This window comes from Protopterus annectens, chromosome 11.part0 (assembly GCF_019279795.1).
Source record: "Protopterus annectens isolate FY-2018-M chromosome 11.part0, PAN1.0, whole genome shotgun sequence".
Taxonomy (NCBI): domain Eukaryota; kingdom Metazoa; phylum Chordata; order Ceratodontiformes; family Protopteridae; genus Protopterus; species Protopterus annectens.
Genome location: NC_056745.1, coordinates 1,112,539,563 through 1,112,564,370, shown reverse-complemented (window position 1 = coordinate 1,112,564,370; position 24,808 = coordinate 1,112,539,563). Strand labels below are relative to the sequence as shown.

The following is a 24,808-nucleotide window of genomic DNA, read 5'->3' as shown; positions in this document are numbered from 1 at the left end:
TACTAATTTTTTTGCCTCTGCCTTTAGTTTTATCTTTTCTTTGGGTTAGGATTGTTATTTCTTAACAATAGTTTCATTAGTGATTATACTGTGCGTGTTTTTTTTGGCATTCCTGACTTTGCTTCCTTTCTCCTCAAGCCTTTTCTAACTTTAGTTAGGCTGTAGTTGTGTTAATAGTCTTTAGTGGTTAAATAGATATATCAGTAGGTAGAATTGTTGTTTATTGACTTACATATATTAGTACTTAAGTGTTTGTCTTCGTTGGTATGTAGGTCGATAGGTAGGGTAATCGTCAGTGATACTATTTTGTTAGTGATTGTGTGTCTTTTTCCCCCCTCATAGTATTGATAGTTCCAAGGCTTTGGGGTTCAAGAAATGTGTGTCATATGAGTACAAACTGCCATTGCAAGATGGTCATAACAAATGTATGTACTGTTTGAGCACTGCCCATTTAGAGGCTGATTGTGAAGAGTGCTCCACATTTCCGGCTTACATTCTTAATAAAAGATGGCTACGTTTGTATTCAAGGGTCTGTTTCAGCCTTTCTTGGCCTGGTCTTCCTCTCCTTCCCCTAACAAGAGGGCTGATAAAATAGAGGACAAATCCAGGGACAAAGAATCTAAGTCCCTTGAGACAGAGCTAGAGGGTCACAAACAACCCTCCTTATCTACAGAGGATCAGCCTGAACCAAAGGTACACCAACCTGTGGTCCCTCCAGCTCCACCCCCTTCAGGTCCTTTAGTGCTGACTCAGCCCCATTTGCTGGTGCTAGTTGTATGAAATCTTTTAACTCCAACACTCTAAACATTCCCAGCCCATTTCTGATTAAGGACTCCTCTGCTTCTTTTGGCAAACTTCAGTCATACTTCTGCTCAATTTCACCTGCATAGTTCCCTTGCAGGCCACCTGCTTCCCACCTCATCTCTGATCTTTCCCATTTCAGATCTGTTCTTGCATCTGATGACTGCCAAGAGGTATCCAAGCCACCTTCCATATCCTCTTCATCTAGAGCCATCAGGTTGGTTGGGAGGTTTAAGCCCTCATATCTGGAATAATTACATTCCTTCCTACAAGCTCAGATTCATTTCGGTATTGTTCTCACCTCTTTGGCCCTGATGTCTGAGGTTTTGGCTCCCACTCTAGTTGTTCCTCTCCCGGTTGCCTCATCTCTGGGTTTGCTGGGCCCAGCCTTGCTGCTCTCCCCCACTCCCAGCACAGAGAGCGTGGACTCTTCAGGCGCCAGCTCCATCCTTGGCATTCTTTACTGTGGCATTGGGAGAAGGGAGCATCAGCAGTTCCTCTGATCTTCCCCAGTCTGTACCTGTGGATCTTCATCATTTGCTTCCAGGACAGCTTGCACCTTTGGGTCCCTAGGTTCCCTTACATTCATGGCCCCCCTGCTTCTTCCATTTCTCCTCCCACTTCCCCACTTATGAAGGTGCACAGTAGGAGCAAGTGCAAGTGGAAGCACTTGGATTCCCCCAAGTAATCCCTCACCAAGGACACTGACTGTGATGTAGGGGAGGGTCCTGCCATGATGATGCCTCCTTCAGTAATTTTATGGAATTGTTAAAACAGTGTGGGGGCTGGACCACAGAAGCGTGTTCACCTGAGGATTCTGTGTTTCTAGAGGCCTTTGGTGCAGACCTATCCAGATCCTGGGTGGTCATCCCTTCAGGCAGCCTTAGGAGCTCCTTTGTAAAGTCCAGTTTGGTGTGATGCAACTTATCCCCAGGAAACCAGACAAAATTTTGGCTCCTCCTAAGGACAGATCCCACTGGAGTAAGGGTCTGGCTCAGGATGCCATCTTGATTGTAGTGACCGCTAAAAAGGACATTTTTGAAGAGAGTTCCTTGATCCATCTACTCAACAGGCAGTCTCTGGACTTGAATTATGTATGAAAGCACAGGCATGTTTGCTTTGAATGTGCTGAATTACCTTGTCCATTTGGCAAGACTTCAGTGAGACCTCATTGCTGAAGTGTCAAAGGTTGTTAAGACACAGTAGTGTCTGGTGGCTCAGAAGACTCTGGATTTTCAGTTGTTGACTGTGCAGTCCATATCCAATGTCTTCATGAGGCTGCAGTCCAGTGCGGCCAATGGGATGTCCCGCAAAGCAGGTGCCAGCATTGCTTTGCACCATCATGCCTGGATGTGTTTATACACTTTTGCGGACTGCTTCAAAGCATCCTTCATTAATGCACCATTTGATGGATCCCTCTGTATTTGGCTCGAATGTCAAAGAGACCATGACTAGGAGTGAACAGGATAGGAAGACTCTGTCTGCTGTTGGAGTTCATTTTTTGACCCCTCATTGGTCCTTCTCCAGGAACCAGAAGGGTGGTAAGCATCTCATTTTTGCAGCAACCTTTCCAGGATATTCCTTGTGAAGGCTCCCCTGTAGGAGAGGGTGACGACCAGAATGGAAGCCGTCCACACAGCAGGGGCAGTTCAGAGAGCCAGGGCTTCCAGACTTCTTTCTCAGGGAGACCCTTCCAGCACCCCTGAAGGGTTTCTTTGCTGCCACACTGTAGAGGCAGTGAGGGTTGCTTGGCTGTCCACCCAAAAACTTTGGAGGCCAACACTTCAGACGCATGGATGTTGAGTGTTGTGTCCAGAGATTATACCAGTCCCTTTTTGTCTACCTCAAAAAACTCCCAAAACTCCCAGATGTTTCACCTCACCAGAGAAAGGACACAGCAGTAGAAATTCAAAAACTGTTGATTGACTGAGTCACCCAATTGGTCTCACCAGACCAGTGAAAATCCAGGGTGTGTTCCAGATTCTTATTGGTACTGAAGAAAAACAAGGACCTCAGACCCATTCTGGATCTCAACAGGCTGAACCAGTCTGTCAAACAGGGCAAATTCCCAATGATGATAGTGCAATCCATTTTACCTCTACTGATGATGGACAGCTGGATGTGCTAGGTGGATCTCTGGGATGCCTACCATGACATAAAAATAGTGGGGGAAATCCAGGAGTTTCCTGCACTTTCAGCTGTCAGGCAGTCATTACCAGTTTCAAGCTGTGGCCTTTGGCTCACCACAGCTGCTCGGGTGTTCACAAAGTGCTTGGCAGTAGTGGCAGCCTGCTTAAGGCTGCAGAGATTCCAGGGCTTTCCTTACTTGAATGACTGGCTCCTGATTGCATTCATGAAGGCTTTTCTATCAATGCTTGTGAATCTTTACTTCATCTTTATCTCTCCTTGGGCTTAACAGTGAATTAAGAAAAGTCCAGCCTAGAATTTGTCCTAGTACTAGGGTTTATCAGTTGCCATTTTGATAAGTCAATCAGATAGCCAAGTTACCATTAACAAGATGGAGTTCTGTGTGTCTAGAAGCATCTTATATCCTGTGGGTTCACAAACCTTCTACCACTTTAGTGCTTCTTCTCATTGGATACATGGCCACCTCTATTTGACAGGTAGCCTTGGCAAAATTCCACATGAGAATATTACAGTGGATTTTTGTGGTTCAGTGGTCATGCCTGACATATGATATGGACTTTCTTGTGGCTCTAATGGAGGTTTGTAGTCACCACATTCAGTGGTGGTTGGAATCTCCACTAACTGCTGCAGGTCAACCTTTTGTTCTTCCCCATCCTCAGGCTGCTGTTACTACAGATACCGCCCTTCTTGGGTAGGGAGGGAGCATTTTGAAGGAAATACTGTCCAAGGGACCTGGTTGGAATTCAAGGCCAATCTTCACATCAGTGTCTTGGAGATGAGGGTGGTTCTCCTAGCATTGGAGGCTTTTTAGGACCTCCTTCCCAAGGGTGTGATTGCTGTCCCTACAGGCAACACATCAGTAGTTTGGTATCTGAGCAATCAAGGAGGAACTTGTTCTTGTAACCTGTGTTGAGAGGCCCCGATGGTTTGGCATTGGGCAATGTCCTCTCAACAGTTTCTGATTGCAGCTCATATCCCAGGGAAATCCAGCATCCTAGTAGATAGTCTGAGCAGAAACATTTTTCTGCCTTCACAATTGGTCCTTGAATGTGGATGTAGCAGTGCAGATTTTCAGCCAGTGGAGTACTCCCTGTTGTAAACTGTTTGCATTTCCGTACAACACAAAGTATAGGAGTTTTCTGATTCGACAACACAAAGTATAGGAGTTTCTGTGCCCTGATTCCTCCAGAGGGACAGTACCCAAGGGACACTCTTCTTCACGCTTGGTCCCAGTCTGCAATGGAATGCCTTCTGACAGTCATTCTCTTTGCCACATTCTGGCCCCCTCATGTGTGGTTCGCCTTCCTTTGGCCTCACCTGATTCATCCACCCTAGGTGCTAGATCTAGTTATGGGTCTGATTTCTCATCCTTTGGGATTACCTCTCCTGAATCTTCATTCCATCTGCATAGTTTCTCCAGTTCTGATGATGATCAGAAATCCCAAGCACTCCCAGAGGGTTATTCAGTCCTTTCATCATTGTTAGTCGGATCCATTAACCTACATGTTGAGAAGGAGAGACACGGGCAACATAGCTCTATCATTATGGTAAGTGTATAACTTTTAGTTACTGTGCTTAGTGCAACACCTAAGCAAACATCTCTATATACTAGTCATGCTGCATGTTCATAAGCTCTAAGTCAAGCTTATGAACTGGTTTCCTTCAAGATGTTTGACACTCATCGCCCTTTGTTGATATTTCTTTTTTATCCTCCATGTAGATATCAAACCCCCTTTTTAAATCACGAGAGAGCTGCTTTGATGTAATATCAAGAGAGCCTTGTTCCTAAGATGTGATGCTCTCTGGGTAATATACATATTTCTTCCTGAGGTACTGTTTCTCTTTTAAAGTGTAAGATTCCTGGAATGACCATTAGCCCCTTCTCTACTACCCAAGGGCTGTATCTAGCATGAGTAGCCTGTATAACACAACTGACTGATAGTTCCATTAGTCTACTAGAAAAGTCAAAATAAATGAGGCCATCAATGTTTTCTGCTTGGGAATCACTGAACTTTAAAAGACCCGTGTGTAGTAAACTACATTGATAATATAGAATCAACTCATTCACACCTACAGCAATGATGGTGCTGTTTTCTGCTTCACTCCAGAAGTGGTAGTTGCATAGGCTGCCTTATCTTGTACAAGCCTACAGTGCTTGAAAGACATACAACAGCAGTGCTTTTGTTTCACTGTAACTTAGAGAATAGAATATGTAGTACTCAGTGTTGTTATTAAGCAATTTAAATGTCAGCCAATGACCTTAACTATAAAAGTAAGGCAGAACTGCTTTATTTGTTGAGTTGCAAAGATTTTTCTCACATTTCATTTTTTTCCTTTTAATATCTGAACTCCGGGCAATTGTTGTCCACATGCTAGCAGATTATCACACTGTGAGCACATAACTGCACTTTTATCTTTAAACCTGATCCTTATAATACAGACTTCCTATAACAGCATCTCCAAATATGGCCTTAAGCCTGAGAGGTATGAATCCTTTATCTTGTGCAGCCTTCATGTAAAACATACATCCTGTCAATTTTTAAGACATCTTGGCAATACTAACAGTTGGACTAATTTTAAAAATCCTTATAATGAACTCCCTCCTTAAAGGCATTAATTCCAGATACTGTCAACAGCTAACCATATGAGTAAAAATAGTCACCTCAGTTATATTAGAGTACTCAATTTACATCAAAACTTGATTCTTAAAATATTTTTACCGCCAACTAAGTTAGACTGTTTAATGTCCCTGCATAATGCGTCATGTATAGATTAATACTCCCATCATTTTAACCACTTGCAAAGTTGAATGTTCCAACTGTTAACAAGCCTTTACATGTGCAGTAACATAGTAACCTCTTTAAAACCCCAGACTGTTTACTTCCTTTTTGCTTTGTAAAAGCCCTCTGTCAGAACAGGCCTGTTGCTAGTAAGTAGTTTTATGCTGAAAACTGGCTCCTTGTTTTCCTTCATCACTGCTGTTTTCAGAGATAGCTAGTAAATATCAAACAATGACCTTCCTGCCAATATCAGAATCTGCTTTCCCTTGACTTATGTCACAGAGCACATCCAGTTCCTCTCTCAAACAGTTCAGTGACATTAAGCGTATAACTATGCCCACTGGTAGTCCTTCCACTTCATCACCATCTAAAACAAACCCTACACACTACTTCTTCAGTCAGCATAACTAGTCAGTCTTTGGCTAAGCCAGTCTGTTTACTTTTAGACTCCCTTTCATCTGTTTACAGCTGAGTTAGGGAACAAGTGATCAGGAGGCATTAACAAATGATAATGTAGAAACCATCTTCCCTTTGAAGACTTGTTAACCCACCCTTTCCTATAGTCATTATGCAGCCATCCACTAATCACTTGAAAATAAGAAGCCTATCAGAAAGGATGCTATTTATAGGTTCACAGAGATTCCAAGGAAGTTGATTGGATAGATCATTTATAGCCTAGCCAATGTAATTCTTCCTATTGGTACCTTATGTGTGTACATATCCTCTCTTGGAGGATCTGGGAGTCCTCAGAATTGATTATAGCTCCAGGATAAATGAGCTACTTTGTTTACTGTGAAGAGAAAGCATGCTGCAGAGGAGAATAATTTGTTGAGAGAGATATCTGTCCCACCAGCAGGTTCTGATTGCTATGGAGGTTTAGATCTCTTGTGCTGGTGCATGTTTTTAAAGTTGTAGAGGAGCACCCAGGACTAGGTTGTTGGAAGCCTCCCTTTTAGTTAGTTAAAACTCCCTGTAGGAGTCTGTATGACATGGAAAAGAGAGGTAGAGCTTTTAAGATGTTCTGGATAGCTCATGGAACTTGGAACCTTGCATTCCTTAGTCAGGAAACATTGTTTTTCCCCAGATGGATGATATGCTTAGACAAGGACATGCTGAAAGGAGCAATATATTCTGTTATGGGTCTAAGAAGGGTGGAGTATAGAGGGATGCCAACATTCTTATACCTAGAATATACACCTTATGAGCTAAGTAGAAGGATTTTCTAATGACAGTAAATACATATGGTGATCATATAGTTCATTGACTGCAAAAGTCCCCAAGTCACTAATTAAGTGTCTGTCTGGGGAGCGTCTTTGTGCCAGGTGCCTGGGAGCTAATGTTTTCCAAGGGATATGATACTACACATTTTGGCACTTAGCTTTAGTCCGTGATGTTGGTATCATATGTGTGTACATATCCTCTCTTGGAGGATCTGGGAGTCCTCTGGAGAATTGATTATAGCTCCAGGTTTGCACTTGATTACCCAAAAGACCCTTGGCACCAATTTTGACATCAGAGAAATAAATAGAACAGGACCCCATTCCTAATTTACTGTTTTATTTTTCTTAGAGGCAATTTGCTACCTAGCAGTTACATTTTAGTTTTTCAGTAATGTGTGACAGTAGATATCAAAGGCCTTCACCAGGTCAAGGAAAGCAGTATGTACTGATTTGCCCTCATTTAATGCTTCATTGACTTTTTGAAAGCATCAGGTAGGTTAAGCAGGCAGGGTCTTTCTGAGTTCTAAAGTGATGGGTTTCTTTACCTTACAGATAAAACTAATAAGGCTTATTGGTTTGAGGTTGCCAAGATCAGTGATAGGATCACTATTGTGAAGGTGCTCAGCCATAGCAGTCAGTCAAAAAACTAGTTGAAAAGCTAAGTTTAAACAGATTCAGAGGCAAGTCTGTGAGATGATGTTTAATGCTGACAAGGAAGCAGCTTGTCACATTATCCATACCCACAGAAAACTAGTGTTTTAACCACGGAAATTGCCTTTAGCTATTCTTTGAGCTGATCTTTTAGGGTAGGTGCAAACACAATGGCATGTGGGGGAAGGAGGAATGGGAGAAGAAGTTTGAACTATATTTATTTGCTGGTGTGTGGAATTCTCAGGGTTTGGCTGGGGTTTATGTTTCAATTTGTTGCAATGCTAGGTATTGTTACTAAGGTTTTTTGACATAGTTGAAAAAGATTTTATGGCTGTCCTTGACAGGGTTGGCAATTTTCAGTTTATACTTGATGATTTTGTGCCCAAATTCTTTGTTTCACATACTGCAGTATCACAGCATTTCATTTCATTATTCCTTGTTCCTGTACCTACAGTTAGGCACCTATCAGGTTTTTCTTTGATCATTGTTGTATATGTAGAATGTGTTTTTGCTGTTAAACTTTTATACTTATTATTTATAGCCACAGTCATCTGCATTAGAGAAACATGTCCAGTTGGATCAACACCCTTCCTGACCAACACTCTACCCTGGTTAATAAATGTTAAATAAATAAGTAAGTAAGCAAATCAGTCAGTGACTCCTTCACCCATCTGTCTAGCTGCAGTAAGCTTGCCTTTGAGAAATCTCTAAAGACAGTTGGGCTTGTGGGGTAATTTGGGTTTGGCACTCATGGTGAACACTACTCAGTAGTGGACAGATCTGGTCAGTGATGGTAGAACTATAGGTGTATAGTGAGGACCAAGTCCAGGAAATTTGAAACCTTGGTAGGGGGGTGTACTGTCTAGTCTAAAGAGCTTGCATTGATGAAATCTAGGAAGTGTTATGTGTATTTATTTGTAGTACTGTACACGTCAAATTTATGGAAAGATGGTTGAAATCTCGAAGAATAACAGTGTTTGGCTTAATAGAGAGGGACACTACTTGGTTTAGGTATGCCTTATGGGCATCATAGTGGGAGGTCTGTGAGTGGTTGCATATTGTAAAAGATCTTATTAAAACTAACTAGGATGTGGTGGAGTCTACAATACTAGTATTGATATGATGGAAATGCCACTACTGTAACGGAAACACCTCACAGCAGAGGCTTGAATATGTAATATTTGTGTAGTCCTGGTATGGAGGCAGTGTTATCACTACATTGGAGCCATGTTCTAGTGGTGATGCAGATGTCAGTATTTTCTAGTGTCAGGATTGCTCTAAGGAGGGCATTGTCTTGCTGAGGCACTTGTCATGGAACAGCACTACTTTTATACTATCTTGAGTTGGCTTTACTAAGTTGGCAGATGCTATAAAAGGCACTATGGTGGGAGACAACATTTTGGATAAAAATGAAAACCACAAGGAGGGAGACCCTGGCAAAACAGGACTGCCAACTACCTCCTTTCTGGCTGATACATATTAGACTTCCTTGGACTGAAACCAGTAATTAAGCCAGTTAAAGTCAATTATTATTTTATATTGTGACATCATTCTCAGTAAAGGTAGGATGCTGCCCAAGACTAGTTGCTTTCTAGCCTCAGATACATCTTCTGAGGGCTCCATTATGACTCTGTTCATATGATTTGAGAACTTGTCTCATCTCATTAACAGTAACATGAACAACCATGTTGAATATAGCTGGGGTGAAGGGAGTTGAGTGCCCTAGTAACCTGTCTAGTCCTGGCTTTCCTAGTAAGTGATGCATCTTAGTGTTGTCACCTATGATTAGGCTATTTCCATAGTTTGATGGCTTATCAGAGTAGCCTTAAGGGTTGAATCCTGAGAGCTAGGTGACCCCTGTTTTTGTTGGCTGTTGTTGTATGAGCAGCTGGTGGAGTGTCTGTGTATCACAGATTAATTTGTGCATGAGACTTGCTCCTTAGAGGCTTAGGGTCATATTTATGTAGCTAGTGTATGAAGATTTATTGTTTAAACAGTATCATGCTTGTGTGAATTGGGTATGGGTACGGACAACTGGTAGATGCTGACAATATTTTGATACATTATACTCCAGATTGTCAATACCTACACCTTTTGCATGCAGGCTGTGTGTAGTAGAAGTAAGTGGTTGTTGCTAAGCGTGAGGTACTTTGCATACTGCTTTAAGGTGCCCAGTGCCAACTCTGTGGCAGCAGCTGGTATAAGGGCAGACTGTGGTCTCATGGTTTCAAGAATTTGGTCTGTAGTAGGAGAGCTAGAGAGCATTGTCTACTGCAGGTCTTAATAGCCTGCCTCATATGCTAATAATGTAGGCTAGTTATGAGTTTAATTATGTGGGCGGCCATGGTGGTGCAGCGATTAGCATTGTTGCCTCACAGCAAGAGGTTCTCTGGTTCGATCCTCAGCTGGGGTGCCTTCTGTGCGGAGTCTGCATGTCCTCCCTGTGGTCGCATGGGTTTCCTCCGGGTGCTCCGGTTTCCTTCCACATCCCAAAGACATGCTGTTGGTGGATTGGACACTCTAAATTGGCCCTAGGTGTAAGTGCGTGCATGCGTGTGTGCCTTCCGTGGAAGGCTGGGTGCCGGGCTGGCAACTGAACACCGTAAAACTCCACTGCCAATCATGAGCGGACAGGTGATCTGCTGTGGCGACCCCTAACCGGGAAAAGCCGAAAGAAGAAGAAGAAGTTATGAGTTTAATTATGTATCAATCAGTAACCTCCTTAATGTACTAGTGTGGTATATTCTTCTAAGTTTAACCATGCACCTAGCAGTGGCATTACCAATGATTTGGGATTTCAGTGGTTTATCTGTTTTACTGTGAAACAAGCTTGCCACAGCAAGGCTTCACCCTTTGCATCCAGGTTTTGATGAGAAGAATATTGCTACACTGTAGAGTGGGAATGGATGTACACAGCTTTATGCAGCAAAGTATTTATCCATGCCTATAAGAGGTAAAAGTTGCAAGCTGGTGTTGCAAGATATTGCCTGGCTATGCTGTGGTAAATATAGAGCAACTATGCAGTTCTGAGTAGGGAACAAGATTGAATGTAAGGAGGATAGTGTTAGGCTTTAAGGGCTATAACCACATTTTAGAAAAAACTACTTGCAACAGTAGAGTCTACTGTGACTCTCCGCTGCACATTACAGAGCTAAATGTAGCCCAACCAAATGGAGCAGCTTAATTTCTGCCAAATGATAAACAAGGTGAAAATGTATCAAACAGAAAGCACTGATGCAGTAAGCAGTATCCCAAGTCAAATTTAGCAATAAGGTTGCTCTCGGTGATAAATTACATTCTGTTCTGTGATCATATAGGGACTGTTTTGAAGGCAAATCTAGTAAAGCAGGTTTCCATTACTAATAAACAGCAGTAGCAGTGTGCTGTGCAGCTTAGGGCAGCCCTGCCAAGTAAAGCTTATTGACATGCAAAGCAAAGTAATGTAAAGCTACAGAAAAATATATAATGGCCAGCAAGAAACCCACTTGTTTCAGTAGTTGAGATGACCAGATGGCCAGAACACCAGTTATTTGCCTTCTCTCGTAAGACAAAGCCAGTGTTCCAAACAAACAGAAAATACTTGCAACTAGCAGTAATATTCAGTCATTGGAAACTCGGGAATCTGTCACTGCCTGCACACACAGATAACCACTATTTCAACATAATATTTTAAAACATCTCAAACTCATGGAAAATCATACACCTTGATACCATTTGTATTACACAGTTTGTATGCAAGTAAATCTGATTAATGTCACATTAACAGTACCAGGGAGTTAAAGGGCCAGCATTTACATGGGCAAGTCACTGAAATTTCAGAGACAATGGCATACGTTTGTTTAACTTGGTATTTCTTGCCTTCAACTTTAAAGCAGTTGAAATTCAAAATTGCACTTCTGTATGACTTTGTCATATACAATAATAACAACAACAATGCAGACAGGTATATAAAATACATCTTTGTACATCTTCTAACTGCTAATGTTCTGAGGCTGAAAGGTTCTTAACTGTTCAGTTTTGTATAGCTAAACAGTTGTTTAATATAATCTGATAGTTAATAAATGCAATTTAAAAAAAATCTGAAAGTGTTATATGAGTAAAGCAATTTACGAGGGGGGCTTTACTGCCATATTCTACTTCTGCAACTCAGTATATAGTAGATCACCTAGTCTTACAGTAAGGAATATCACTCTGCCTTAGAGTAAGGGAAAAATACTCTTGGATGCTACAGTCTTAGACACACATTTCAGTTTTACATGTTTGTACTGTCAGTTGCACTATACTAAGGATTTCTATTTAAACAAACAAAATGCTACTAGTAAAATCCAGTTGCAGCTTACAAATCCAAGAGAAACTGTGTGGCAGTGTAAAATATACTTCAGATATATCCTGGAACTGAGAATGACTTGAAAACCTGAGAAGCACTTACCAGAGCAGATTTCCTGACGAAGACCCTGAATCCTTAATCGTTGCGAAAGTGCTTAACAAATGGTAACTGTAGTCAGTATTTTACCCCAAAACTTGGTAATTTAAATAAGTGAATGGTCAGGTGCATTAAAAAGTATTTATCTGAACTCTGCTGTTGTCTTGAACTAGTTATGATGAGCTAATACTAATGTTTATTACTGCAGTTGTAGATTGGAAAACTGAGGATCTAAGGTAGTGCCTAGACTGTGGGTGACAGATACAGAGGTTACATGTGGATGCTAAGGCCCTCACCTGAGAGCAGATAGAATGACATCTAGGACCATAAGAAAGAAGCTAGAAAGACATTAGGCAGGACTTTTTGATGTTTTACAGACTGCATGCTTTTAAATGCCATGTGATGCAAATGCTGGATCATAGTTTGTCATGCTGTATATCTTAAAGAACTAAGACATTAAAACAAAAACAACTGGCAACTTCACTGAAGACTGAATCCACAAAGTTTAATGAAGCGCTTTTCATCCAAAAACTTCTTTGAACTTCATCAGATCCATCTGTCTACAATGGATGGTCAAGCATTTACAGGATGCCTCTGTCCGTAAGAGGCATATGTACCAGACCAGTGGTACATTTCCAAATCTCCATCCACTGTTCCAGGTTACACTTGAATTTGGTTAGGGAAGAACTTTACTTCACATGGATGGGAAGTCTCTTCCAGTCAAGGGGTAGTCTTTACAAACCTGTCCCTCCAGCATGTCTTATTTATGTTGCAGAAAAGGTGTAAGCCCCTAGATGGGAGTATTTCTGATGCTGTTTGTTTTGTGGTTGTGCAACAGGTCTATCAGAGTGGGATCAGGTAATGCTTTGTAAGCCAGGCATAGATTTCTTTGCAGCAATCTGTAAGAGACCAATTATAGAGTTAGAGCTTTTGGATGATCTGCATATGACATGTTGTTTATGCCCTGTATTCTTTTTGTGATAACCCTCTGTGCACAGTCCAGGTGTTGCAGTTGCCTAGACAGGGTGCACTGTACTCAATTGGTCGGACGAGGGCCAAGTACAGCAGAACAATGACATCCTTGGACCTAGACACTATGCCCTTGCGTATAAGTTGTGTAACCTAGAATAATTTTTCACCACCTTAGATATGTGATGGTCCAAGGTCAGGTTACTGTATTTCCAAATCCCTGGCCACTTGTCTATTCTTAGGGGTGTATTATCAGTGTGGTAATTTCCAGGGGTGTCTGTCTTTCCAAAGGATACTATTATGCATTTCTGTACATTAAGTTTTAGACCATGGCTTTGGCATCAGTTATTTTTCTTTTAGGCCTTTTGGAAGGGTATTTGCATCTTTGAGGATTCGGTGGCTGCATCTAGTTTGCAGTTGTCTGCAAACTTGGTCTGCCAGAAGCTCATGAAATTAGCCTTGACTTCAGAGAAGTAGATGTCAAAAAGGAGAGGCCCCGTCACCAAACCCTGAGGGACTTCGCCAGTGACTGGCCTCATTATGGAAGTAGCCTACCTATCCTAACTACTTAGGTACTCTCTGTGAGCCAACTATATCCATCCATTGGGTGGCATATGGGTTTATGCCTAATTCAGTGAGTTTATCAACAATACCCAAGTGAGGTATTCTGTTGAATGCTTTCACCAGGTCGAGGTAGGCAGTGTGCACCATTTTGCTCTCATCCATGGCTTCAGTGGCCTTCTCAAAGAAGTCCAGTTTTAAGTAGGCATGATCTGCCCTTCCTGAAACCAAACTGGGTTGGATCCAATGTCTGTGGGTTTCCAGTATCAATGTTTATAATTTTCATGATAATTCTTTCCATGGCTTTGCATACAAGACTATTTAGACTTATGGGTCTCTGGTTGCCCAGGTCCATAAATGGCCACCCTTGCACAGAGAGATAACAGTTACAGTCCTCTGTTCACTTAAGACAAAGCCTGTCTGAATGCCACATTTGAATAGTGATTCTGGTATGCCTAATAGGTCATGTTTCAGCTGTTTAGGAGACATCTTTGGATATTATCGAGGCCCATTGATAGTGTTCCTGACTTTAGAGAGTGCATTGAGAACCCTGCTCCCTAGTGATAGTTGGGAAGTTATGGTTGAAGATATTTCCTGAGAGGTGTCTCAAGGGGCGAGAGCAGTAAAACTGGAGCTAAATTTGTTGCACGGTAGATTTGCTGTGTCCTCCAGCTCATTATAGGGACGGCTTCATTCTGCAGATTGTTGTGTTTTGCCTTTAAGGTTGCAGACATGGCTGAAAGCTTTGTGGTTGTCCTTTGCCAGGGAGGGTATTTTTACTTCAAATTTGTCTTTAGTAGACTTGATTAGTTCCTTGAGTTGCTTGTTTAAATTGATGAGGGAATTATTACTTTACTGGGCACGGTCCTTCCTACTTTTGGTCATAATTTTCTTTTTTTGTTTGTTATGCAATCTATTGATGTTGGGATTTCACCCAGTGACGACTTTTTTTTTGAGATTATCCTATGTTTGTTTGGAGTAGAAGGCATAGTTGTCTCTGTGCAGCTAATTACATTCTTGTACATGGTTTCTTGGAACAATTCTGTATATGCAGCATTGTTCTCAGAGTTTAGGGGGATTTGAGAGTTTGCTAATGTGTTGCTGAATAGGAAGGTAGCCTTAGAATAATTCTTAAAGATTCCAAGGTTAACTGTGGTCTGAGAAGGTATATCTCAAATTATTTGCATTCACTTGGACTAAAACTGAGTCCATACAGGTGAGATTCATCTCCTGGACCTCATTTGCAACTGCTGTCCCTCCTTTTAAGGAACATATCAGTTTGTGGCATGCTACCCCATCCTCCCCAGGATAGGTGCTGCCATCCTTCTGTGCTGGCCCCAGCATTACATGGGTCATAGTAAGGGTTTTTATCTCTGTACTTGAACACAGATGGCTGATTGAGGTAATATTTCTGAAATTATACCTGAATTGATTTAATTAGTAAATTAATCGTTCTATGCATTAGAAACATTTGAGAATCTGAAGAAATTCTGCATTATTAGAGCAAAAGTCCTTACATTTATTTTGATCGTGATACTGTTTTAATAAGTGTAGTCAATATCACCAGTGCTATATGCTGCATGAACTCCTTTATTACATTAGAGCAAAATGATTATAAAGAGTGGTTGTTACATATGCTAGTTTAAAAGTCACACAGTCCCTTGGTATACATTTTGCACAGAATAAAAAATAATACAGTTTGCAGAGAAAAAAAAAGGCAAATCCATCCATCACTAACCACCACTTAACCCTGTTCAGACATTTATGGTCTGAGTTAGCCAGGGGCTGTCCTAAGAATATTATATACAAGACAAGACTGTACAGTCTGCCACTGAACTGAAACACAAAGAAACCCTACTTCAAACACTTAGTAAACATGCAGGGTAGAGTTGAGGATTGAACCCTGGACCTGTAAGGAAACATAACTACTCAGTCACTAATCCCATTTCTGTTAATTTATTTGTTCTTGGATCATCTGATGATAATTGAAGACACAGAATTGGGTATTTCTCTGGAATGCCTCATATGACTAGTTGGCATAAAGCAGCAGTGATTCAGTAAGTTTCATCTGGTAGAAATGGGTTCAGTTCCCAGTTTATGCATTTATATTTTATTACTTTACTAAATTATTCCCCAACCCAGTACAACTTCAATGTCAACTTAGGAACATAAATGTTATGTCTTGGTCTGATGCATTTTACAGAAACTTTTATGCTATGTTATTATTACTGGATATGTCATTAATGTTTTTTATGGCAGCATGTCGTAGACAATGCATCGTTTTTGTTTCTTTTTCATACTGCAGGTGCAGTTGTGATACAGGCTGTTTATAGTGCTTATTTCTTCTTTCCTACTTTAGTGCTTTCGAAGCTTACAACCATCTTGAAAGCAGTACAAAGAACCATGAAAACAGTTCAGAGCACATTATGTTCGTTTTGGATTAGTAAACTGGTTCTAGCCACATTTTTGGTCTACCTGCTAGTGGCAAGACTGGATTCTGGTAAGTATTAGTTGAAATTAAGGCATCAGCTGCTTCATATGCATATTAACTCTGACCTTGTCCCTTGCAGGCCTCTTTAAAGGTCTGTGACAACTCAATGACCCACCTATACCATTGTTGTGGTCAAGCACAGGGTGCAATTCATCTTGCTATAGAGAGAATGACTGATAAAGGGCATCCTTTTTTGTGCTTATGTTTAGCAGACTTGGGGTAACATAATAATTTCACAGAGTTTAACAAATCCAGTGATTCATAATAAATAAGGCGCCATCACTGACCTGAGTAATTTATTTTCTCTGCTGGCCCATCAGTTGGAAATGAGCTGAACAAGAAGACCCTTGAAACCTGGCTGAACCGCTTCTCAGAATCAAAATAATACCATGTCAGGGTCAGAGTTCAAGGGGCATCATTAGGTGATGCATATGATTCATTTTACATTGCCTTGAGTCTGTTGTTCTGGAACAAATGTATTCTGTACTGAAGATGTACATTGCAGGAGTGAAGGATTTAAGTGCTTGACTTGTACATCTGTATGCAGTTAAAAGTCAGGGTAAAGTACTGTTTCAGGGAGGTAAGATGAACACGAATCTGCACTCTGCTAACCTGAGGTAGGAGTGAAAGTTCCAGAATACATTTATTTGTCAACCTGGCAAAGAATCTTTACAAGTTTTTTTTACTGCTCCATGTGAGCAAGCCAGGGCTACAGTTAAGAGTCTACTCCAGCAGAAAGCTTTTTCTGATATGTTGTTTTACGCAGACAGTTGGCTTTCTAAAGGGCAACTTTCATCTGAGAAGATAAACTAGGGGAGCAGTTGTGACAATAGAGGATTTTGGGGTGAGGGGTTGCAGTGTGTATGTGGGAGTTGCAGGAACTGAATGCACATGCCGTGGACTTAGGATTGTGTAGAAAATTGATGGCTAGTGGAACAGTTTATGTTCACTATGTGCTCCTGAAGAGATCCATGGTTAAGACATCATGTATTACTGTAGTTATAGGAGATCCTTGAACACATCTGTAGGAGTAACTTCTCATAGTTACCTTAAGTGATATTGAAAAGTTTGTCTATGGTGACACCTTTTTTAGCCTTTTACTCGGTCTGATTCCCATTCCTTTCAGACTATTCTAGGTGACCTTTCTTTTTAAGAATTAAAGTGTTTAACCTGCAGAATTGAAGCCTATTTTGGGTACTGTGAGACTATGGTGATCATAAATGAGGAGTGGTCAGACAAGTATCCTGCCAATGATAGAAATATCCATGTTTGTTGCATGCAGTAACCTGTAATTAAAATACTGTTAAGTTGTTGAATACATTTTATGTGAGAATCTGTAGCTCAGTCTGAAACAGAAGGGAATGATACATCCTATAATCCTACCTGGTCATAAAATGTACTTGTGATCCTGGTTAGAAGCTTATGCTATTTTTCAGGGCATAGAGTTTTTTAGGGAAAGCAAGCAACTGATGTTTGTGTTCCATTTAGTTTAGTGTCTGTTATTCTAAAGTGTATTAAGTGTATTAGTTCTGGTTTAAGCACTTGGGCTTTGGGCCAGTTTTTTTACATTAAGAAGGTATGGTCTGCACTCTTGTGGGAGGCTGGATTCTGCCCATCTGAGCTGGGAATTTCTGGTCACAGACTTATTGTGCCTGCTTATTTGAACTGTTTCTTTCTGAAATTGGTGCGCCTTGTTGCTGTGGCTTAGACCAGAGTTAGGCCTACTGAATGTAGCTTTGTTTGTATAACTTGAGCACTGATCCAAGCCATCTTTTTTTGGAGAAGGTTCCCCTGCACCGTAGCAGCAGGAGTGTGCAGTTAGAACTTGTCTGATTGAAGACTGCTGGAGCAGGGCTCAGTTTTGAGCTTTTTTCTGGTTAATTGGCTAACTTGTTTAAATCAGTTTGTTCGTTTTCTATTGTTTTATATATATATATAAAAAATTGCACTTTATTCATCTGCTTTCACTGTATTTGTGTTTCTTCCTACTTTATTATTAGGGGCATTGACTACAACTCTGATCTGAGAGATATAACAATAAGTATCCTTTTGTGTTCATTTAAAGTGTTTTTTTTTTATTGTATCTGCTTTATTTTCTGAAAAAAAAAAAAAAATATATACTTGTTTCCCACCTTTCTAAGCTAGTATAGTCCAGTTTTCAGGTTAAGTGCTGAATTCAGGGCTGTGTTACAAATCTCTGTGTTTGCCCATACCTTACTTGGATAAAGGAAGTTTCTCTGTTCACCTGTGAGAGAGGGGAGCTTTGAGCAGCCTATCTGTCCCTGGAGGAGTGGTTTCAACCCAGAAATTAGTAGTTTATTGGCCATTTTGGGCTAATTTCTCTCTCTTTCATTTCCCTGCTATAAATACCGCATTTGCCCAGTTTTGCACGCCAGGCAGTGCCGGTTAGCTAGGGTATAACTATTCCCAGCTCCACAAAGTCTCCTCTTCAAGTTTTCCCTTGGAACTAGACAAACTTTCAACTTAAGCACTCAAGCCATTCATTTTTCAGCCCAGCACTTGCTCAAAACTCATAGTAAGCACTTATAAACCCTAGCACTAGACTGTCCTATACTGTACAGAAGGACAAGGCTCTCTATTCAACCTTACCAGCCATTCAGTAAAACAGTTCACTGTACCTACCCAGGCATGTCCAAAAGGCAGTTTCAGGCATGCTCTCCAGTCCAACTGGTGAATCTGGGCATTTTGAGGCAACGTTACAACTGCCTCATGTACACAGACAACCCTCTCCTCCTAACACCAAACACTAATACATGTGAGAGATGCAATTATACAGCCAAACTGGAGGCTAAGCTCTCTCAACCCAAGGCTGGATCAGACAGTCAAGAGGAGAAGGGAAATACTTGCATCACACCACCAGTCTCACATAGACCCATTAAACCAGCACCGGCAAAAAACACACATAAATACATGAAAACATACTCAGAGGCTCTAAATAAAAATCTGCAAAAGCAACAGAGACCTCCAAAACAGACATCCAAGCAACCTCCACCCCCCAACACAAACCATGAAACACATACTTCACAAAACCAGTGTGCCATGCAATCACAGCCCTTAAGGCAAAATAACATACCCAACATACTAGTAATAGGTGACTCTATAGTCAGGCACAGTGACGTCCCACTCACTAGGGTGAATAAGGAGGAGGTTACTTTTAGCTGCCTGTTGGGTGCCAGGATCTGCCACATAACACAAGCACTCGGGTCACTCCAGAACAAGTACAATTACGACTCTGTCATTGTCCATGTTGGTGTGAATGACCTGAGCCGTACCTCCCTGGACTACATGAAAAGAAACCTGGAAGAGCTCTCTAATCTTGTAGCACAGGCTGGTATGACCCTGACCCTGAGTAGCATCCTGCCCTCACCAAGAATGATACCACGGTATAAAGAAAAAATTATCAATTTCAACAATTGGCTAAGTTTCTGGTGTCATTCAAAGGGGATCCAGTGTCTGTCCACCTGGGATGACATGCTCGATAAGCCACGCTGCTTCGCTAGAGAGGGCTTGCACCTGTCACCCTTAGGCTTTTGAATACTGGCCAAGGCTCTTGCCACCCCCATAGTGCATTTTTTTTTTAGGCAAGGCTCAAAAGACAAACCCACCGCCATAAATAGCACAAGTAACAAAAAACTGAGAGTAATGCTACTCAATGCTAGAAGTCTAAACCTCAAAATGCACGCACTCGAGGCACTCCTCAGTATGGAGAAAATCGATATATGTGCAGTAACAGAAACCTGGTTTAAGGCTTCAGAGAGCACACCAGCACTACCAGGCTACAACTCGTACCATACATTTTGGCCACAGAACCCGGACCGAAATACAAAAGGTGGGGGCGTATCCATATTCATCAAGAATACCCACACCTCCAGGTTAGTGGCACAGCACGATGCTTCAGAGATCATCCACGTGCAACTAACAATGGGCAAAACTGCAATTCAAATTGTAGCTTGCTACAAATCACCCACCATGTCCCAGGACCCCCATTCCGCATTTCTGGAAACACTGGGAAATATAAAGGTCCTACCAAACACCCTAATATTGGATGATTTCAATTACCCAAACATTAACTGGGAGAACTACTCGAGTATTAACTCCCTTGCCCAACATTTCCTAGAATTTATAAACTCAAATGCCCTGGATCAACTGGTCAACACTCCCACCAGAGGTGACAACATATTGGACCTGGTCATCACCAACATGGGTGACCGGTGCTCCACACCAGAGGTCAACCCCTCACTGGTTAGATCTGACCATAAACAAATCACTTTGGATATCCACATTTTGTTCCCACCCCCGGACAAGGAAACCACTGTGAAAAACTTTTCAGAAGCAAATTTCACGTTACTTAAGAAAGGATAATGTTGAACAAGCTGGAAAATCCTTTACTAATGCATTCTATGGGCACCTACAAGAATGCATGGTTGGTGCTATCCCAAACAAAACCAAGACTCACTCCTCCAAGAAAAGAAAACCAGTCTGGTGGACTCCTGCCATAAAAAAGATATATAACAGAAGGAGGACACTAGTACAGAAAAGAGTAAAATCCCAAGAAGGGAAGACATTCCTGATCAGTATCAGCAAGAAACTATGATCCCTCATAAAATCATCCAAGGCGAGTTTCGAAAGAAAAATTGCCAAGGACTCCAAAGATAACCACAAGGCATTCTTTAGCTATGTCAAGAATCCAAGTGGCAATGCTCAGATCTGCTCGGAGTTAGCGCAGAATTGTACAAAATACACTGAACCGACCGATTTTGCCAACATCCTGGCAGACAGGTTCAGTGCAGACTTCACCCCCCTCTCACTCCCAAAAGGGCCCATAACCATTCCAGAAGAATGTAGAGCCCCTGAAATCACAGACACTCAGGTTAAAACAGCCCTCTCCAAAGCCAAAAAACACAGCATCAATGGGACCAGATGGTGTCCCAGGCTGCATCCTACATGAGCTCAAAGATGAACTAACCCCTCACCTAAACACACTGTTCAAACTCAGCCTCTCCACAGGTCACGTACCCATAGAGTGGTGCACAGCAACGGTTATTCCGCTCCACAAAGGTGGAGCCACAACAGACCCTGGGAACTATCACCCTATAAGCCTGACTAGCTTGGTCTGCAAGGCTATGGAGCGCATCATCATGGAACTCATTAGCAGAGACCTTGGGAACCTCCAAACACTGTACCCTATCCAGTTCAGCTTTAAGGGCAGATCATGTCTCCTAAACTTGGTGGACTTCTTTGAGACAGTTGCCAAGGCTATAGATGAGGGAAAGTTGGTACACACAGCCTACCTAAACCTCGCAAAGGCCTTCAACACCATTCCCCATTCTGGTATTATAGACAAGCTCACCAGCCTGAACATAAACCCCTATGTCACAAGATGGGTTCCCAACTGGCTCACGGACAGAACCCACATGGTAAGAGTTGCGGGAGCTAGGTCTGACTCTAAACCGGTTACAAGTGGCACTCCCCAGGGCTCAGTCCTAGGACCCATCCTGTTCTGCATATACTTCTCAGAGGTACAGGCAAGCACAGGAGGACTATGGCTGACTAAGCTTGCAAATGACTGCGAACTAGGGGCAATAATTGACTCTCCGGCTGACACAGATATCCTTCAAAAGGGTCTCACTGAGACGGATACCTGGAGTCAAAATCATGGTCTCAAGCTAAATGCCAAAAAGTGCATAGTCATTCCCTTTGGAAAAAAAAAGTACCCAGAAAACTACCACATAGGTGGTAGTCCCCTAAGTACGGAAGATGTAATAAGGGATCTTGGGACCCAAGTAGATAGTAATCTCTCCTTTGATAATCACATTGCCAAAGTGGTTAGAAAATCCTTCTACGTGGCCCACCTTATCACAAAAGGGTTCGCATCCAGATCAAAAGAGGTCATTGTGCCCCTCTACTCATTGCTCATCAGACCCATCATAGAGTACAACGCCCCATTTGGGATGTATCTTACAAGACACCTGCAACAGCTGGAAAGATCACAGAAGTACCTCACCAAGAGGATCACTGGCCTCAAACAGATGCCCTATGCAGCTCGACTGAAGAAACTCCAGCTGTACTCGGTTGCATACTGCCTACTCAAAGGTGATATCTGCCAAACATACAAGGCAATGTCCAACCCAGAACTGATGGACATGCTCCTCCTAAAGAAAAGCTTATCCCCTCAAGCCACATGCTCTAGGGATCTAAACTTCACCACAACAATGAATAGGACGTGCAGTAGGGATAGATTCCTGTCCCAGAGGCTTCCCATGCTTTGGAACAAGATTTCAATCTACATTAGGCAGAGCTCTTCGCTAACACTCTTCAAGAGAAACCTTGACGAGTAGATGGGAAACAGAAAGTTTACCCCGAGGATCACTTCAGTGGCTTTGCTGGACAGAGGCATAGGAAACTAATCTAAGGGGGTGGTGAAAGCCAATGCATTCTGGCTAGGCTTATAAATGCCTTCGGGCAGATAGCCTAGTACCTACCCATGAACCTATTTTAATATGCCCCCTTTGAATGTGAAGTGTTTTCCCTTAACAGTTTGCTAATTAGGTCAGTGAACAGAGCCACGCAGACTGTTTTTAGCTGTCACCTGGGTCACAGGGGCAAGTCTAGATTCAATATACATGAACAGTTTAGATTAACCAGTCTTTCACAGGTTCATAGGTGATTACTAGGCTAATGGCGCAAGAGCTTTTCCAAGCCTAGCCAATAATACCCAGGATATGACAATGTTATATCTTAATTCCCCAGATATGAGATGGGGTATTATTGAGGTAGTGGGTCTTTAGGTGTTGGAGCCCAAAGTCATTTTACAGACTGCCTCTGTCCATAATATTGGCAGTACCCTGGGAGTGAATTTATGGTTCCCCATCCATTCATCCAAATTCTTTTGAAGAGCTTGAGGGACGGGCTTTGCTTTATGAAGATGGGAAGTTTATTCCATAGATGAGGTTACCTTTTGGATACAAATCTGTTTCTCCAGCAAGTTCTGTGAGACTCACAAATAAGGTTCAGGTCCATGGAACAAGTAACCCTCATATAATTTTTCTTGTAAATGTGTAACTTTTTCATTATGGCTGAATCAGAGAATGCCTTGTAGGTCAGGCATAAGTCACATCTCAGTAAATGATATGAGACATAATAAAGGAGTATGACCTTTATTTGATCCACAAAAGACATGTGTTTTGTGCTTTGTATTTTTTAGTGAGAAACCTCTGGGGCCATTCCAGCTGGTGTAAGTGCCTGGCTAAGTATATGCAGAAGGAAGCTTTGTACTCAATTATGGGCTTGATGAAAGGTCGAGTACAATGGCACTATGACTTCCTTTGACCTTGATGTCATGTTGTTACTTATAAGTTGAGTCACACAGAAGAATTTCCTCACTACTGTAGCTACCTGGTGGTAAAAAGTTTAGGTTACTCACCACTGGGTCTACTTTTAGGGGTGTGCTTTCAATATTATAATTTGCAGGGATATCTGATTTACCAAAGGGTATGAATATGCATTTTTTTAGCATTTAGTCTTAGACCACAGTTTTGCACCAGTCATTTGCCATTTTTAGGCCTGTCTGTAGGATGTACACATCATTTGGCAATTTGATGTTTGCTCCCAGCTTACAGTTGTCTGCAAACTTGGTGAGCCAGAAATGTTGGCTTTCACTTCAGAGAAGTATATACTAAACAGGAGAGCTCCCAACAGTGAGCCCTGTGGGACACCACTAGTAACAGGTTTCTTAGTGGAGGTGGATTCACCTATCCAGACAATATGCGTCATTGTCTTGAATCAGTTTGCTGTCCATCTGACGATGCACAGGTTTAAGCATAATGCAGTAAGTTCATCTATGATCCCCGAGTGACATATTGTGTCTAAAGCTTTGGCCAGGTCTGCATAAGCAGTGTGTACCATTTTACCCTCATCCATGGCCCAGGTGACTTTCTTGACGAAATCCACCAGATTGAGCAGGCAAGCCCTCCCTTAGACAAATCCAAATTGAGTCTGGTCCAGCGTATGGAGTATTTGTATGTAGTTATTGATCAGGTATATTGTAATTCTCTCCATGGCCTTGCAGATAAGACTGGTCAGGCTTTTTGGGTTTGGAGTTCCCTGGGTTAGTTCATGGGCTCCCCTTGCAGAGGGACAACTGGTGCAGTCCTCCATTCCTGTGGGACATAGCCCATCTGTAGACTGTGTTTAAAGAGGGTTTCTAATGGTCATGATAGATCTTGTTTTAAGCTATTTAAAAAGTATCCTGGAATGTTGTCAAGACCCATGGAGCCAGTTTTTTTTTTTTTTTTGCTTTAGCAAGAGCAGTAAGGATCTTTTCCCTCATAATGATCAGTAGGGGGATGGTTGCAGATATTTCTTTGGGTGTGGTAGGAGGTGACTGGGAGAAGTTTGAACTGAACTTGTTGCTAGCAGGTTTGCTGTAGTTTTAGGTGAGGTGTAAGTGTTGCCATTCATGATTAACTCGGCACATTGCTGAGCATTTCCCCTGAGGTTATGAACATAATTAAAAAAATGCCTTATGTCTATCTTGTATCTGGGAGGCTATCTTTACCTCGTAGTTTTCCCTGGCAGATTTGACCAGCTGTCTAGTTTGTTTAGACTAGTGGGTGTCTTTTTGCATTGTTTTGTCTGTTCCTTCTTAGCTTTGGAGAGGATTTTTTTCCTTTTGTTAAATAGCCGCCAGGGTGGTTTATTTTTGCCAGTAATCCTAGATTTGTCTTGGACAGGTACTGCCTCC

General features: G+C 41.8%; 1 protein-coding gene across 1 annotated transcript in view; it reads left to right on the top strand.

Annotated features, from left to right (window-relative positions):
* The window catches only part of PEX26 (peroxisomal biogenesis factor 26), a 120,997-nt gene that overhangs the window by 72,006 nt on the left and 24,183 nt on the right, over window positions 1–24,808 (top strand). Inside the window, exon 4 of the mRNA XM_044088467.1 lies at window positions 15,913–16,053. Within this exon, the coding sequence (XP_043944402.1) occupies window positions 15,913–16,053 (141 nt within the window). The remainder of the gene's footprint in view (window positions 1–15,912; window positions 16,054–24,808) is intronic.